The sequence below is a fragment of the Perognathus longimembris genome, chromosome 2 (genome assembly GCF_023159225.1).
Source record: "Perognathus longimembris pacificus isolate PPM17 chromosome 2, ASM2315922v1, whole genome shotgun sequence".
Classification (NCBI taxonomy): domain Eukaryota; kingdom Metazoa; phylum Chordata; class Mammalia; order Rodentia; family Heteromyidae; genus Perognathus; species Perognathus longimembris.
Window position 1 is genome coordinate 27,624,986 of NC_063162.1, and position 15,753 is coordinate 27,640,738.

The following is a 15,753-nucleotide window of genomic DNA, read 5'->3' on the forward strand; positions in this document are numbered from 1 at the left end:
GAAAACTCACTTCTCTGACTATTCTGGAACAGAGAAACAGACATGGCTAAGGTGTCAGAGAGAGAGAGAGAGAGAGAGAGAGAGAGAGAGAGAGAGAGAGAGAGAGAGAGAGAGAGAGAGAGAGAGAGAGAGGCAAATGAGCTCTCATGACCTGGATAAATAAATGTGAAATGGACATTTCATCTGAAAATTTAGCATCTCTACTCTAAAAATATGCAAAAGATGAAACTTTTTGTGTTTACTTGTGGCATCATGCCTGCCCTTGTAAATGACTATAACCAAACACAATGTATATCAAAGGTACATGGGAAACAAAAATGAATTTTGTCTTTACACCTGGATCTTTATTACATAGATGCAAATACTCCAAAGTCTGAAAAACACTTCTTGTCTTCCTAGCTTTTGGTGTCAGAGATACTCGGCCTATATTACTAACAAGAGCAATACCAGCTTACACTTAACCAATTTTCATGTCAACCTTATTCAGGTTTGAAGTCTGAGCTCATCAGCACAATGTCTAGCCTAAAAGCTTTCCAAACCTTTTTCTGAACAAAGATCACATTTGGCAACCTGATATGGAAAAGCTATATCAAGCTTGAAATAAAGAGGAAACTGGTGACTTCAAATCTAGCCTTCTTACTTTCCCCTAGAATGAATCTCAAAATTTCATCTGAAGTTATAGTTAGAAAGTCCCCATTCTGGGAGGGAAAGGGGGGGAGGGAGGGGGGCATGAGGGACAAGGCAACAAACAGTACAAGAAATGTATCCAATGCCCAACGTATGATACTGTAACCACTCTGTACGTCAGTTTGATAATAAAAATTTGAGAAAGAAAAAAAAAAAAAAAAAGAAAGTCCCCATTCTAACCGAATGAAAGAATGTGCACAACTCAGGGTATCTAACCTTCCAAATCAATGCCTATTAGGTTAGAACAAAAACATCGCTGCCTTCATGGTCTTCTATATATTTAAAGTGTTGTATGAAGGAAATACTATTCTTCAGAAATATTTATCCCTATATTTGGGATCTAGGAAAGTCATAAAAAGTGTGACTATCCTCAAACAAGTATTTTAAATGCTTTTTTAGAAAGAGGTTTGTCTTCTCACCAGGGCTGCTTTTTATACACTTGAAGGTTCTGTATATGAAGCAAGAATCAATTTGCCCCAGATGGAAAGAACTCAGGGGGGGCCACTGCCAGTGCTAATGAGGGCTTTGCATACCATCCTCGGGTCAGTTTCCACACTCAGGAGTTAATTTTATAGAGTGTGGATCTGTGATAGTGTGGATTCTACACTTCTGACCTTTTTGGAGTTGAGATCAAAGAAATCTTTGGTCCTATGGCCATAGACACTTCTTTGGCGGCATCAGCGTCCCATGACATCCAGAAAATGGGTGGGCAAATGATCTCAGTGGCAGATTGGGAGGCTGGAGGGACACTAAGAGGGATCATGGGAAATCAAGTACTTCCTGACCTAGGAATTCTTTCTGCCAATGAAAAATTGGTTACTACAATGTTGACTGATAGAGGTCCATGTGGATTTGCAATTCACAGGGTACCTAGGAGTACCTGCAAGAAATCAGCCAAGGGGCTGGGGATATAGCCTAGCGGCAAGAGTGCCTGCCTCGGATACACGAGGCCCTAGGTTCGATTCCCCAGCACCACATATACAGAAAATGGCCAGAAGTGGCGCTGCGGCTCAAGTGGCAGAGTGCTAGCCTTGAGCGGTAAGAAGCCAGGGACAGTGCTCAGGCCCTGAGTCCAAGGCCCAGGACTGGCCAAAAAAAAAAAAAAAAGAAAAAAAAGAAATCAGCCAAAAAGCAATAAAGAACCACAGTCCTAGATTGCAGTAGGGGCCAAGAGAAATAGTCTAACTCAGCTCGGGGCAGCATGCATATATTGAGTGTTGTGTGCAAGGTGTTGGTGAGGCTCTAATCCCAATTTGCAAAAAGGTAGACCATCGTTACAGATGAGCACGTTGACACAGCAGCATGGGGGGCGTTTAATTGGGGCTTGCTGTATTGAATTGAGGGAGTTAGAGGATAGCCCTCCCTCTCCAGTTGGAAAGCTGTCCAGAGAACCTTGGACAGTCAAATGACCTACAAGTCATTTGCCTCCTCTGAGTGGGGCAGCTCCGACAGGGGCTCCTAGTTTATATGGGGAGATACATAGGCTTTAGGGCTGGATGGCATGCTGGCTGCAGCTTCCGTGTGTGGAGTGCATTGGAGTCTCCTCCAGCCTTGCCTTTCTTTGCCACTAGTGTAGCCAGAGTGTCTGCTCCAGTCTTGGCACTTCAGGAGAAAGGGCACATCCAAGACCAAATGCACTCTCATTTCCCTTAGAAAATGTTTCTACTGATCTTTTCAGTGTATTTAAAATGTTTCAGTATCATCATAACTATGGGTGCCAGTGAGCAGCAAGGATCAGAAAAGTGAACCTACAAACTACTCAGGGAAGATGGAAAAGACATGGAAAAGAAAATGTTTACAACTTTGAAAGTATTTCACTCTTCTTTCCATTTGGGAGTCCAAATCATAGTGGTGTTTAAAAAAAATAATTACTGTGTACATTCAAGGATAGCTAACACGAAAATGCTTCCTTTGTGCCAGGTGCTACTTCATCAGCATCATCTCACTCATTTCAATTGAAAAAATAAATATAAACAAGGGCTAAAGAAAACATGGCCCCTATCTCTAGCCAGATGTCTCTGGAGTCAGCCACAAGTGGGCACCAGTACTAGTTGGTCCCAGAAATAAAGCTGTGGTTTGACTTCAGCTAGAGAGGGCTGTGCTGTGACTTAGGTTGGCATGGTTGGTTAGGGTCTGTTTCAGTTCCTGTATAAGATGAATGATAAAGGCTACTCACCGTTTCTCTACCCAAAGGAACAACTATGGTTTTTGTAGGAACTTCTAGGAAAGATCTCCCTCATCTGCTCCTCCTGCACTTCTGTAACTGCCTGCTCCTTTTATCACCAGGGGGAAACAAAAGGCTTTACCGCTCAAATTTCCAGAGAACTTGAATTTATTATAAGCCATCTTGCAAACCTGAACAAAGTAATTAGTAAGTGTGTGTGTGTGTGTGTGTGTGTGTGTGTGTGTGTGTGTGTGTGTGTGTGTGTACTGGTACTGGGGTTTGAACTCAGGGCCTCTTGCTCTTGCTTGGCTTTTTCCACCCAAAGCTAGCACTCTACCACTTGGGCTCTACCTCCACTTCTGGCTTTTTACTACTTAAGTGGAGATAGGGGTCTCTTGGATTTGTCTACTTGGGCTGGTTTCAAACCTCAATGATCAGATCTCAGCCTCCTGAGTAGCTAAGATTATAGGTGTGAGGCACTGGAGCCCAGCCAAAGTAACCATTGCCTTGCTTTTCTCAACTGGGAAATGAAGATTCTGAAGATACCACTACTTAGCATTTTGTAAAGATTATATGAGATCATTGAAGTCAAGAATTAAGCATAGTCCACCTGATGTCATTGCTGGACATTTATAATCCTAGTGCTTGGGAGGCGGAGGCAGGAGGGTATTGAGACAACTGTGTAGTTGAATACAGCTCTGTCAAGAGCAATCTGTATTTACAAAGTGATTTGAAAAAGGATCATCACCCTCTTCCGCCCCCCCTTCTCCCCCCCCGCCCCGTTCTTTTAGGGACTCCTTTAAGATTCTTTTTTTATCTCCTTGGAAATATCAGGGGCACCATTCACTTCTCTGTTTCACTCTGTGTGCCTTTACTGTGGCACACACTGAGCTCCTATGGTTCTTTTTATTTATTTATTTATTTATTTATTTTTTGCCATCCTGGGCTTGGACTCAGAGCCTAAGTACTGTCCCTGGCTTCTTTTTGCTCAAGGCTAGCTCTCTGCCACTTGAGCCACAGTGCCACCTCTGGCCGTTTTCTGTATATGTGGTGCTGGGGAATTGAACCCAGGGCTTCATGTATGCTAGACAAGCACTTTTGCCACTACGCCATATCCCCAGCCCCTGAATAGATGTTCTTGAAAGCACATTTACTGAACGGTGAATGGTGGGAGACAGAAAGGTGGGATTACCATCGGTCTGGTAGTTGAGTGCCACAAGCTGGATCCCGTGGAGCCAGAACATGAGTGGGTTGGGATTGGAGGAGTCAATGCGGGTGGCGGCTGGGTATGTCCTCAGCAGCTGACAGGCAGTGTGCTGGATCAATTTCTGAGAATACCTGCGACACAGACGTTTGGCGGCATTTTCATTCAGAGATGAGATATGATAGCATTTGGGCGTTCTAATGATAGCGCTGAGAGACGTTGTGGAATTGAGAGGGGAAGAAGATTCTTCCCAGGTCTGTCGAACTCCTTCAAAGGAACCTAAACCCCACAAAAGATTAGCCTCAGATTAGTGTCTATATATGTACACACACACACACACACACACACACATATGGAGAGAGGCATATATAGACATACATTATGTATTATACATATATTATATATTACATATATTATATATATATATTTTTAAGAAAGATAAACCCAAACGACAACCCCATAAACAGTGAGAAGACATGAATAAATGAGAATACATCTTTACGTTGTGACTTAGGTCACCAATTTGAAACACAATAGTGGCTATTGAGTTTTTTGGATTTGTGTGTATATGTATGTGTATATGTGCTGGTCCTGGGGCTTTAACTCAGGGCCTGTATGTTATCCCTGAGTTTTGTCTAGCACTTTGCCAATTGAGGCACAGCAATACTTCCAGCTTTTTGGTGGTTAACTGGAAATAAGAGTCTTACTAACTTTCCCAGGCTGTTTTCAAACCTCAATCCTTGGATCTCAGCCTCCTGAGTAGCTAGGATTACAAGTGTGAGCCCCAGATGTCTGGCTGGCTACTGAGTTTTAAAATGAGAATAGCAGGCTGAGGTGGAGCTCAGTGGGAGAACCCATGTTTAGCCCTAGGTTCCATCTCCAGCACCAAAAATCAATGTAAAGTCATTTGTCATGTGGGTGTATTTGCCCAAATACATACCAATACATCGACAAAGATATAAGACCCACAAAAAAACAAGACTAGAGAATAGTCCCTATGTGTCAGTGATGATAGAGTTAAAGAAATGACAGCATAGCCACACAATGGAATATAACACAGGTCTTTAAAAGAATAAGATAGACATACGTTATGGGAAATTTTACAGCCAAGTATACAAGTTTTACAAGCATGCTCCATTATATCCCATTTGTATTATCTTTAAAATGCTTTTATTTTTCTTGAAGAAAACACAATAAACTTCCCTACCTCTGGAGAGGAGAGCACCAGGACTCTGAGAGCAGAAGGGAATTTTAATAGTCCTCTGTTTTGCTACAGCTTTTAACTAGGAGAATTTATTACTTTCACAATAAAAAGTAATTAGAAAGAATATATCTTCTGGATAAAGAACATAGGTCCAAGAACCACTAGAATGTTCCAAAGTGCTTCCAACTTTTACTTCTGAATTAAAGGACAGTAGAATGTCCTCAGCTAAATGCTAACTCTTAGTAAGTTAAAAGAATAGATTGGCAATGTAAAATTTCTATGCGAATCTTGGACGATGTGAACATTCATACACACACACAAAAATGAATTTTTAAATGAAAGGGAAGTGCACAGACAGAGAAATATGTGAACCATCTTGCATGCAGGATCAGGCAAAGCTGTTGGAAGAAGATGACTTTACTTTTTCCAGATGTTTTGTTCAATGATGTCGCTTCCCCTGGGCTTGTTCTGCCAGGATTATTGCCAAAAATGGACTTCCTGCTTTTCCTTTCTTTTCCTCTGCTAGAGCCAGATGAATTTAGAGTTGACAGGCCTGTTCCCATAAAATGAAAATAAATAAGCCAAAAACTACAGGCAAGGGAACTCAACATTTTCCATCCTTGTTTAATGCTTATTTGAAGTCCTATGACTCCCTTGAAACCCAGCACAGAAGACCTGCTAGCATTTGTAGCACCATGAATAATAGTATTAGAGACAATTATTTTATCAGGTTTTTTAATCCCTGACGACAAACACAATAAGAATTATATGTTTATTATGGAAGAATCACAAAATATCACACGCATAACACAGACATCTGAGTTGAGCCCAAAGGTCTTTCTTGTTTGGGGAGGGTTAAGATACAGTCTGGACTAGCCTTGAACTCTTCTTTTCTTTTTCTTTTTCTTTTTGGTGCCAGACCTGAAGTTTGAACTTAGGATCTCAGCACTGTTCCTTAGCTTTTTGTTCATGGATAGTGCTCTACCACTCAAGCCACAGCCCCACTTCCAACTTTTTCTGGTTACTTGGAAACAGTGTCTCACAGGCTTTCCTGCCCCAGCTGGCTTGAAACCATGATCCTCAGATCTCAGCCCCCTGAGTAGCTAAGATTACAACCTCAAGCCACCAGTGCCTGGCTGGCCTTCAACTATCAATCCTTCTACCTCTGTTCAGTGCTGGCATTACAGGCATTAGTTACCATGCCTAACTCCGATTGTGTGTGTGTGTGTGTGTGTGTGTGTGTGTGTGTGTGTGTGTGTGTGTGTGTGTGTGTGTCCTGGGGCTTGGACTCATGGCCTGAGAACTGTCCCTGGCTTCTTTTGCTCAAGGCTAGCACTCTACCACTTGAGCCATAGCTCTACTTCTGGCTTTTTCTATGTATGTGGTGCTGAGGAATCAAACCCAGGGCTTCATGTATGTTAGGCAAGCACTCTATCACTAGGCCATATTCCCAGCCCCAAGATATTTTTTAATAGCATAAAAAGAAAGCACTAAAGTCAATATTAAATTCCCAGAGGCTAATTACTCCCTTTTGACGAGAGAAAGAATGATTATGAGCCGGAGCTTAATTCTCTAATATAAGCCTGGGCTGAGCCCTCATCATCTCTACTCCTCAGATCCCTTATTTACAAAATGGCTGTGAGTATAGGAACTCATCCTTAAGATTAATTGGAGGATTCAATGGGAAATATATTATAATAATGAAATGTGATGGCTTTTCGTTCTCATTCCTGTTCCAAACACTCCCTGGATCCTTCCTGCCTGGCTCAGTGCCTGGTGCACAGCAGGAATTTCGTATGTCTTTGCTGAATGAGGAAATAAATGCACACCGCGTGGAGCTGGCTGCACTGTAGGCAGAGTGAGTTCAAGGCTGTGGGGAGGCCAGAGCTGTCTCCAAATCATTCCCATCGTCTGAATTTTCTACCACTAAGCTGTAGTAGTACTAGGTCTCCTGTAGATGAAAATATACCTTCCAAGAACCTCACAGAAGAGACAGGCTAGAATAGGGTTTTAAAGCATAGAATCTAGGGGGGAAAAACTGCCCAGGAGGGAAATTTGCTTTGGCCAAAGTCAGAGAGAGCCAATAGTGCGACGAGATTTTGACCAATGATCTTGTCACTAATATAATTCTCTTGGTTATATGCTTTCATTTATTTTTTCCTGTGGTTCCAGGGATATTGTCCATAATTAACACTCTCCCTCCTCACCCCTGCTAGTCATGGGGTTTAAACTCAAGGCCTTGCACTCACTTTGCTTAATTCACTCATATGGTGGCTCTAAGACTTGAGCTATGCTTCCATCCCATCCTTTTGCTGGTTATTTGGGAGATGGCATCTCCCAAATGGCATCTCCACCCGGGCTGGCTTTGAACTACAGCCCTCTGCATCTCAACCACCTGAGCAGCTAGGATTACAGGTGTGAACCACCCACACACAGCATGGCTGTACTCCTAAGTAGGAAATTACAGACACAGAGGGTACCTATGTACGTGCCTAAGTACCTAAGTATGAATGCAAAGAGCTCACTGAAAGGAGACATCCTGAAGGAATGAAGGGTCTTACATACTTCACAAAGGTCCTTGGCTTTGGAATCTGGGCAGTGGGAGAAGGAAGGATGGGTCTGGTTGAATATACTCCATCTGAGCAAAGGTATGGCAACAGAAAAGGCCGTCGTGTGTGCTTCCAGCATTGTTGGGAAGCATCCAGAAATGAAGTAGGTGGAACTGTATGATTAAAATTCCATATTTTAGCTGGGCAGCAGGGGCTCACGCCTGAATCCTAGCCACTCAGGAGGCTGAGATCTGAGGATCATGGATCGAAGCCAGCTTTAACAGAAAAGTCCGCAAAACTCTTATATCCAATTAGCCAGCTAAACACCAGAACTGTGTGATTCAAATGGTAGAGCACTGGCCTTGAGCAAAAGAAACTCAGGGACAGCCTTGAGTTCAGGCCCCAGGATCAGCACACACACCCCAATCCCTCTCCCCCAAAACCATGTCTTCTTTTCTTTTCCATTAGAAGGAAGGAAAAAAGTATATACAACTACTAATTGTAACCAAGAATCAAATACTATGAGATAACAGATATAAAGATAAGAAAAAGCCCTTAGCCACTTTCTTCACTTATGAAAGACAAGACAGTGTGGTAAAAATGTCACATCGAAACTCTTCCCATAATTAATATATGCTAATAAAACATTTTAAAAAGAACTCAGCCTGGGAATTGAGACACCCACGTGTGGTTTGCCAGGAATCAAGTCTATGGCTGTGGGAAAGGCATTTGACTTCTGCAGGCTTCGGACCGCATGGTTTTTAGTGCCTCTGTCTTTTGCAGATGGCTTTGCACATGGTCCTGGCAAGGACTTGGGATGGTGAAAGGCAAGAAACACAAAAACTGATCATGTAACTAAGCCTAAGTTCAACAGGGGAAGAAAATAAGCATTTTATAATTCTTTCTCATACTCGTCAGAACAAATTATAATCCTGGTGAGGTGGCACAGCCTGCAATCCTAGCTACAAAAGAAGTGGAGACAGGAGAATCACTAGTTCAAGGAGAGCTCAGGAAACATTAGTGAGTCTCTATCTCTAAAAGAAAAGAAAAGGGCGGGGGTATGTTTTAAGTGGTCAAGCACTTGCCCAGCAAGCACACAGACTTAGGTTCAAACTGAGGTACTACAAAAACAAAGCAACAATAAGAATCCCCAAATTATAAGAACAACACCATGTAAAAGATCTTATAGCAACATAATTTTATTGTTCTATTAAAGAAAGTAAAATTGGGAAAATAAAATAAAACTGCAATTGTTAAAAATACAAAATTGTATGGGACTATGGCTATAGCTCAGTGGTAGAGCTCTTGTCTAGCATCTGTATGCTGTGTTTGATTCCCAGCACTACCATAAAAAAGAAGGAAATATAATATACCTATAAAGAATATGTGCTAATAAACACTTTTAAATAATACACTTAAATATTTTTATGAGCTAAACAATCATGCTTAGCTTGTGTCTCAAGTCAGAAGCTCAGCCAAATGATCTCTTGACCCAGCCACAATTCTCTGTTGGTGCAGAAACTTAATCTTTCACACTGACGTCAAGTATCCATGGGAATTTGTGCTCCTCATGAACTCAGTGCCTGAGGCTTTCCTCGGGAACCGTGGAGCTGGTTGGATGTGGGTAGTGTCACTGCATTCATAAAGAATAAAAGATGTAGCAATTGAGACTCTGGAACAGTGTGACTCTCACTGCTGATTTCATGCCAGTAATGCTTTCTTACAGGTGGGCCTTCCTCTATTGTTAAAAAAAAAAGTTCCAACCAGGTACTCATGGCTCATGCCTATAATCCTAACTACTCAGGAGGCTGAGATCTGAGGATCACGGTTCAACAGTTCAGGCAAGAAAGTCCCTGAGACTCTTATCTCTCTCCAATTAACCACCAGAAAATCAGAAATGGAGCTGTGGCTCAAAGTGGTAGAGCACTAGCCTTGAGTGAAAAAAAATCAGGGACAGAGCACAGGCCCCAAGTTTAAGCCCCACAACCCACTACAAAAAGAAAAAGAAAAAGTTCCAGCAAGTGTAAGTATGATCGTTATGTACTTATGTCACTAAGTTTATCTTCACTTGCTACTCTCTCATATCCTCTTCAAGAGTACTTGTCAGTAGCAGGACTTGATGTGACAGCAGCTAAAAGTTTAACTGCTTCAAAACTGCTAAAACGTTCAAAAGCAGTTAAGAGCCAGGAGAAAAGTGACTCATACTTGTAACCCTAGCTATGCAGGAGGCTGAGATCTGGAGGAACTCAGTTTGAGGCCAGCTGGAACAGAGAAATTTGCTAGATTCATCTCCCAAATAGCCAGCAAAATGTGGCCTGGAGATGTGGTTCAAGTGGTAAAACACTAGCCTAGAAAGCTAGAGGCCCTGAGTTCAAACCCCAGGCCTCTCCACCTTCTAAAAAAGAAATACTATTAGCAGCCTCATAGAATTATTATGAACAGTTGAAGATAACATCTACGTAAAATACATAGCACAGTACAATCCTGGTACTTAAGGGCTTAATATATCTAAACGGTTAGAAATATTATCATCTTTGTGATTCTTTAGTATGAAAAGACAACGTATGATCTGAAAGTAAACATTTTATGGCATTGTTTTCCTCATGGGCTTCAAAGCAAGTTGTTGTAAGTATTTAAAAGGTATAATAACCATGATTTCAGCCACACGTTTTAATTACTTTGGAAAGTTTCTACATCTAAGTAGGTAATTAGTATTCTTTTATCCCCTGCCTATATAAGTGGTATAGATAATACTGATATTCCTACCTGGAAATTTCACAGCTTGGCAATAGATGACAAGGTCAGAAAGCTCAGGTGCAATCTGTCTGCTTTCCTTTTTATTCTGAGGAAGATAAAATTCTTCTCCTAGTTCCATGTCATAAACCTATTAAGGGGAAATCATATGGTTTTATAGGAAGGTATATGCCACATGCTTTCTAAATTACCAAATCTCTCTATGGGTACTTCCCTGTGTGGACACTTGCTCAGTATCTATCCACATTCACCTCTTAGCACGTTGGAGGTTAAGCTTTCTGAGGGCAAAGATTGAGTCTAATTCATCCTTAACATCTCCTTCTAGGCAAAGACACTGTGTTTTATGTAAAGGTGTCCAGGCACATTTGTTGAATTACTAGAGGACTGACACACACTCACTCTCTCCCCCCTCTCTCTCTCTCCCTCTCTCTCTCTCTCTCTCTCTCTCTCCCTCTGTATCTATCTATCTATCTATCTATCTATCTATCTATCTATCTATCTATCTATCTATCTATCTATCTATCTGTGATGGCTCAAGTTTTGATCCATTACTTCCCTATCCTTCACCATTGTTACTTCAAATATGTCTGTAGACTTTCTCAGTTTCTATATGCTGTGAGGCATTTGAGGGCAGGTCTGGTAGCTAATGTATCTGTCTATACTCAGTGATATTCTGTTAATACACAATCTGAATCCACTTAACTTTCTTGGTCATCCCAAATGTCTTTAAGATGTCTTATAATTCCCCAAACAACCAAGCCCTTCTCTTAGCCTGGATACCAAGAAAACAGCTTAGCCAAATCTTCCTTCTCAAACAAACATCACCTTCCCTGAGTGCATGTCCTTGATTATCTGGTAGCATAGTGTGATCATTTTTCTACCTTTGTGTGTAAACAGATCTCCATCACACAACCACCTCTTGTGCTGTTCAGTGGCAGCCATATATACATCTTTAGAAGGCATTGGTTGGATGAGACAATAACCATTACAGGTACCAGCTGGGGGTCTCCTATTATTATGTCAACCCAGATGTCTAGGGGACAGTAAGAGAGAAGGTAAAGGGCAGGGCTGGAGAGGAAATGGAATCCCACTGGAATGGGACAAGAGTACCATGGTTCAGGGGTGGTAAGCACGATCCAAGAGTGATAATGTGTTGTTTGCTCACCTTCCCTTTGTTGTAAGCGGAATTCTCTGCTTTCTTTATCCTCTTGGGGATTTCTTCATTGTACTCAAACTGAAGCTTGTCAGCACATGATTTATTTTCAGGTCTGTCTTCCAGAATGTTGTCTGAAAAATGAGTTAGCAGGCTTTGGTGAAAAAGAACCAGATGCTTTCTTTAAGGATATATTGTTGTGACGACATCCAGATACTCATACTAATATGCAAGAATGTGGCTCATGCTATGTGGTTCCAAAATGATGGCTAGCAGAAGCATTTGAAATTTAGGATTGATGTATTTAACTTCATTTTCACTTTTTTTTTCTTTCTTTTTTTTGCCAGTACTGGGCCTTGGACTCGGCCTGAGCACTCTCCCTGGCTTCTTTTTGCTCAAGGATAGCACTCTGCCACTTGAGCCACAGTGCCACCTCTGGCCGTTTTCTGTATATGTGGTGATGGGGAATTAAACCCAGGGCTTCATGTATACAAGGCAAGCACTCTTGCTACTAGGCCATATCCCCAGCCTTAACTTCATTTTCATAGACTCCATTCACCAATAATTTTGGCGCCATATAGACATAATCTGAGAATAAAGGTTCATTTTTATACAAACTATTGAAACTGCAAACATTCTGGGTGCCATTCTGTTTCAAGAAGTTGATGACACACACAACTGGGAAGGAGTTAGAAGATGCTTCTAGATGGTACACATGGTTTATAATTTGTTTTTATTTATTTACAATTATTTATTTTAGTATTATTTATAATTATTATTTACAAATGCAAAGTTTTTGTGATATTAATATTAAGTGATCATGTTAAGAATAAGACTCTAGATGTATATAAATGCATCTATGGATGACAGATAATCTTAGACTTAGCTTTTTGTTTAGCATTTTAATTTTTAATGACTGTGAAAGTGTAAGAGACATAAGACACTTACCCTTTTTTAAAATGGAAAATAAGACAGCTAATTTCTCACTCAAGATTTATTGTCTCATGAGACCCCAAATGCTTAGACCAAAAGATCCTGGTAGTAAGTGAGGACCATGCGAGGTGGGCAAGAGGCAAACAGAATCAATCACTTTACTCCACTTATAGTCACAGAAGTGTGGTAACTTCATGCTAATCAGACCGGTAAACTGGAAACAGAATGCGGACATCCATGCAGTTAAAAATGCTCAGTTCAAATGATGTTTACCTTCCTGACCGTTAGAAGCAGGGGAAGCAGTAGGGACATCTGCTACAGAAAAACAGAATCAGTAGAGTGGACAAGTAAGGAGGATCAAGACAAAAGCGAGATCAATAAAAACAGAGGCATGAAGTGGTTCCAATGACAAGATAAATAGAATAAGCAGCATTCTGTAGATTTAGCTGGGCAGTGGTGGCTCATACCTATAATTCTAGCTACTCAGAAGGCTGAGATCTGAGGATCTCAGTTCAAAGCCAGCCCGGATAGGAAATTGAGACTCTGATCTTCAATTAACCACCAGAAAACCTGAAGTGGCCCTGTGGCTGAGAGTAGCCTTGAGCAAACAGAGCTCAGGGACAGTGCCCAGGCCCCAAGTTCAAGCCCCACATGACAGACAAAAATAAACAAATAGTTCAAGCCCCACACGACAGACAAAAATAAATAAATAAGTAAATAAAGCATTCTGTAGATTTGGTATTTTGAGTATTGTATTACATGACTCAAGGACAAGCATTAAGAGAAATGCAAACATTGTTAATGCTAATCACACTGTCACATTCATGTTATTAAGGCTTTTCAGCTACACAGGGTTGTAAATACTTTAATTCAAGTAAACAGAAATGAACTAATTTGTTAGAATCATGCAGTCACTGACATAGGATATACCCCAATTAAATTGCAAAGTCAAACTTGAGTCTCAGTGTAGGTTCAAAACTAGCCAAGGAAAATAACAAAGGTAGTTTTATTTCACTAAACTCAATGAAACATTCATTACAAATATAGTATCCAAAAGGCAGAGTGCCAATTCTTAAAAAGCACAATTGTTATTTACAACTTGTGTGGAGTTTTTTTTTAAATAATTCTGGAGCTAGGTATCATCCAATTGTTATAGCCACAAGGGACTTTTTGGGTTAAATCCTTCATTCCCTGCTGTAATAAGAGTGAGGACTAAACCAGTCTCACAGGTAATGTGGGCACCCTAGTGTTAGGGATGGATTCTTGTGGAGGCTTGCAGAACATCTGCCATTCTATGTAGAATTTTGAGACCACATTTTTTTTTTTTTCTGGGAGGCAACTGGGAGCTTCCGTGTGCTTCTCAAAGGGACTTATCATTACAAGAGACTTAGAAATCTTTGGGGGGGAGTTTCTTTTGTACTCCCCACAGCAGGAGGGACTCTATTTTCTTTTCACCCCAGCTGGAGAGAGTAGAGATAGTGGAGGAAAGCAGAGAGATGAGTGAGGCACCACAACTACCTCTGAAAGTGTATGCTTGATAGGACATTCACAACTATCTACGGAAGCCTTCATAGGTTAAGCTTCCCACCAGGTGTGTGGAAATCAGTCAGAGGGATCTTTCAATGGAAATAGGAAATAGTGGGCTTTAGTTGTCATCGATCAGAGATGCAGAAAGCGGGAAGAGAATATCACCAAGCACTTGACCTAATCTTTTTATGACATATCAGAGGGAGGGTAGGCTGACAGTCCTGAATAGACATTGCCTGACATCTCACAGACCATTGGAGCAGAGCCCAGTGGGATCTCATTTTTCACTGATACTCCAACCTGGTACTTACGGACTTAAAACCTGCACCATCTTGGAAATCTAGTGGGGGAGGATTAAATTTTACTCTCCCAACTGAAAGGTATTTTCTTCACCCATTTTTTAAAATTTTTGTCAGCAGCAAATAAAAAATATCTATAATTTTTAAAAGTGTCTTTTCCTGTTCTCAAAAGTATTTTTAAAAGCCCAGGAGTAACTTATGACTGGCAGTAAATCTATTTTAGAGTGGATTAACTTCTTACAGGGGTGATAACATTCCTGGAGGGGTTGATATCGTAAGTGTGGTTTTCATTGTGTAGCTGAATTAATTTTGTTCTCTGGAGCATCAGCACAACTCTAGCAGAAGCCCACGAGGGAAAGAATAAGTCAGTATAAAAATGTCCACATTCTCTTGACTGTTCAGGAATGGCTGTAAATAAGGGGTTTTAACTCCTTTCAAATCTTCTTCTTCTTATGATCTCATAAGAGTGTCAGACAAATAATTAATGGTATGAAACAGTTAACTGCTAGGAAAGACAAATAGTTAATGGACACTGCCTGGTATTATATTTGGGGGCAGAAAGAGACTGAAATGTCTGTCACCAGTAATGGAGAATCACTGAATTGAAATATAATTAGAGACAACCTGAGTCTGAGAAACAGGTATTTAGAACAAGGTAGCTAGGGGTGTGTGTGTGTGTGTGTGTGTGTGTGTGTGTGTGTGTGTGTGTGTGTGTGTGTGTGTGTGTGTGTGGCAGTGCCAGGGTTTGGAGTCAGGGCCTTTGCATGCTAGGCTGGTGCTCTACAACTTGAGCTATGTCTTCAGCCCATTTTGCTTTAATAATTTTTCAGATATGGTCTTCTTATGCTTTTGCTGGACTAGCTTCAGTCGGAGTCCTCCTACCTACATCTCTTGCATAGCTAGAATTACAGGCATACACACCACCATGCATCACTGATCACTTGAGCCAGGCCTCCAGTCCATGGTTTGTTCTTTGAGATAGTCTTGCTAAATCCTCTCCCGCCTCCTTTGCCCACCCCCCACCCCCGAAATCTAGCTTCAAACTAGCATCTTATTATCTCTGCATCCCAAGCAGCTGGTTTTACAGGTGTTAGCCACCATGTTGAACCTGCTCAGCTGTCTTAATGCCAGTGGTAAATGGTTGCTATTCTGGGGATATCTGAATAGTTAGCATAATGATAAGTCTACATAAAAACCACACTTTTTACATGTAATGTTTATGTAAAAGGCAGACACAGCAGGATCACGATTGAGAGTTTCAGGGTAGCCTGAGCTATTT

At 41.1% G+C, this 15,753-nt stretch overlaps 1 protein-coding gene, 1 long non-coding RNA gene and 1 other non-coding gene across 4 annotated transcripts in view; 2 read left to right on the plus strand and 1 right to left on the minus strand.

Annotated features, from left to right (window-relative positions):
- The window catches only part of Plce1 (phospholipase C epsilon 1), a 332,480-nt gene that overhangs the window by 16,827 nt on the left and 299,900 nt on the right, over window positions 1-15,753 (minus strand). For both annotated transcript variants that reach the window (XM_048338668.1, XM_048338667.1), the window contains exons 21-24: window positions 11,728-11,849; window positions 10,575-10,692; window positions 5,681-5,812; window positions 4,044-4,334 (exon numbers count right to left, since the gene is read on the minus strand). In XM_048338668.1, coding sequence (XP_048194625.1) covers window positions 4,044-4,334; window positions 5,681-5,812; window positions 10,575-10,692; window positions 11,728-11,849 — 663 coding nt within the window. The remainder of the gene's footprint in view (window positions 1-4,043; window positions 4,335-5,680; window positions 5,813-10,574; window positions 10,693-11,727; window positions 11,850-15,753) is intronic.
- LOC125346263 lies at window positions 1,811-15,161 on the plus strand. Its single transcript, XR_007209890.1, has 3 exons — window positions 1,811-2,538; window positions 10,429-10,433; window positions 13,758-15,161. It is a non-coding gene; the product is annotated as an uncharacterized LOC125346263 (long non-coding RNA).
- Window positions 10,126-10,199, plus strand: Trnas-aga. Its single transcript has one exon. It is a non-coding gene; the product is annotated as a tRNA-Ser (tRNA).